Source organism: Penaeus monodon, chromosome 34, assembly GCF_015228065.2.
Source record: "Penaeus monodon isolate SGIC_2016 chromosome 34, NSTDA_Pmon_1, whole genome shotgun sequence".
NCBI lineage: Eukaryota > Metazoa > Arthropoda > Malacostraca > Decapoda > Penaeidae > Penaeus > Penaeus monodon.
Window position 1 is genome coordinate 29,636,456 of NC_051419.1, and position 1,895 is coordinate 29,638,350.

The window sequence follows — 1,895 nt, forward strand, 5'->3', positions numbered from 1 at the left end:
TTTCTTTTCACTTTTAACTTTTCAGTTCCCTTGCATTAAAAGACGGGTAGTAGGAAAGGGCACTAAACACAGACCGATGTTAATATTGAACATTGTATTTATCATTCAGAGATTAACCATATATTAACCCATCGTCATGTTACAAAAACTACATCACCATTTACCTTTGGACCAAATCACACACTAACCGAAGAGTCACAATTTCGATCTCATATAAAACCCTAGAATTATGAATGTTAAGTTTCGTAAAAGTGCATGTCTCTTAAATCTATTTAATTCAGGAATCGTGGATAGACCCTTCGTCATAAATTAACTACAACAGGTTTTTTAAACGTTAAACAGCATACAGAAAGTCAGCATAATACAGTACATAGTCAACAATATGCCGAGATTATGTGATACCAATCATACAAAGAGTGTTATATCATTTCATGAAACCGTGCTAGCAAACTGAACATGATCGTCAAAAAAAGTCTATCGATATTTTGTAATACCGAAGTCATATAAATACGATGTCATTTAATTTCACAGAGAGGTAAATACAAATAATAATTAGTATGACAACTAGAGGTAAATAAACCAGAATCAGAAAAAAACACCTCATGTAATGCAAATCAACGTCGTGTGCAACATGTTTTGCCGTGGTCATTTACCCTTCTTAACCCTATTCTCCATTAGAGTCTGGCGATCCCCCAAGTTCGTGCATAAGAGCCAGAATCCTGTCCAGGAGTTCAGCAGCAGTATCTTCAGCCAAGCAGGAGGTGTCGTAGCTGAGCGTGTAGGGCGAACGTCCTCGGAAGGTGTAGAGCTGGTGAAGCATCGGGAACCCAGAGTAGTGCGTGCAGCTAAACATGGCGAGGTCCGTCTGCTGGAGGTGCTCCCCGACGCCTGGAATGATGGCCGTGAGATCCCCGACGTTAGTGAGACCGTAGTCACGCAAGGGTTTGGGCCCTGCTGCGTGGTGTTCCACCGGTGGGAGCTGCGGCAGGGTCATCTCCCTCACCACGTTCTGCTGAAGGGCCTCGCCAGATTTTAGGAACACAGAGAGCCTCTGGTGGAGCTTTTTGGTGTAGTCCCAGAAGTTGTCCCGGACGTTGAAGGGCGTCTCTATCCTGTGCACAGTGGGGCGCACGTGCAGGCCGAGGATCGGGAGGGGGCGGCGCTTCATGTAGCGTCTCAGATCCGTCGCTAGATTGATGCTCAAGTAGTGGGACTCCCCCTCCACTCCCGCCTCCCTCGCCATCTCGATCATGGCTGTGTTAATTACAGCTTCTATACCACTGTTGAATGTGACACCATTGGCTCTGCACTTTGCCGTGAAGGAAGCTAGACACTCTTGGTCGACGTCCCGGTAGACGAAGTCGGTTGCTGGCTTCCCTCCGGGGGGTGGGAAGGCCCTGCAGAGGATGGGCGTGGTGTCGCACGCTAGGAGCTCCTGCTTCATCGCTTCGACTTTCTCGGGTTCCTTTTCAAAGTCCTTCGCGATCTGTTCATCGATCTTGACAATATCCTCGTTGTTCAGGTAGACCCCAAGAGGATCGTCGTTTACGGGACGTCCGGCTATGACGTCATTCAGCAGTCCCACGAGTTTCCCAGTAATGAAAGCCATGGTGAACCCGTCAATCAATGCGTGATGGGGCATCATAATGAGGTCATACTGGTAGGGGAAAGCTGCCTTTATTTCGGGTATGGGGCAGGGGGCGTCGGCGGCCACGGGGATGAGTCTCGCTTTCCAGGTGGGCGGGCGGTCGGCAAGAAAAGGCTCGCCTGTAAGCTGCTTGATGACGGCGCTGCTCTCGGCTCCCTCTAGGTACTGCAAGGTAAGGGACAGCTGGTCAGCATTCGTACAGCTCTCTGCTCTCCTTCTGTTCCTCTTTTGTCAAACAACACATCCC

The 1,895-nt window shown here is 48.7% G+C and overlaps 1 protein-coding gene across 1 annotated transcript in view; it reads right to left on the bottom strand.

Moving 5' to 3' along the window:
* Window positions 1-77: 77 nt before the first annotated feature.
* Window positions 78-1,895, bottom strand: part of LOC119594693 — a 3,143-nt gene continuing 1,325 nt past the window's right edge. The window contains exon 4 of the mRNA XM_037943749.1: window positions 78-1,813. Coding sequence (XP_037799677.1) covers window positions 665-1,813 — 1,149 coding nt within the window. The 3' untranslated portion in view covers window positions 78-664. The remainder of the gene's footprint in view (window positions 1,814-1,895) is intronic.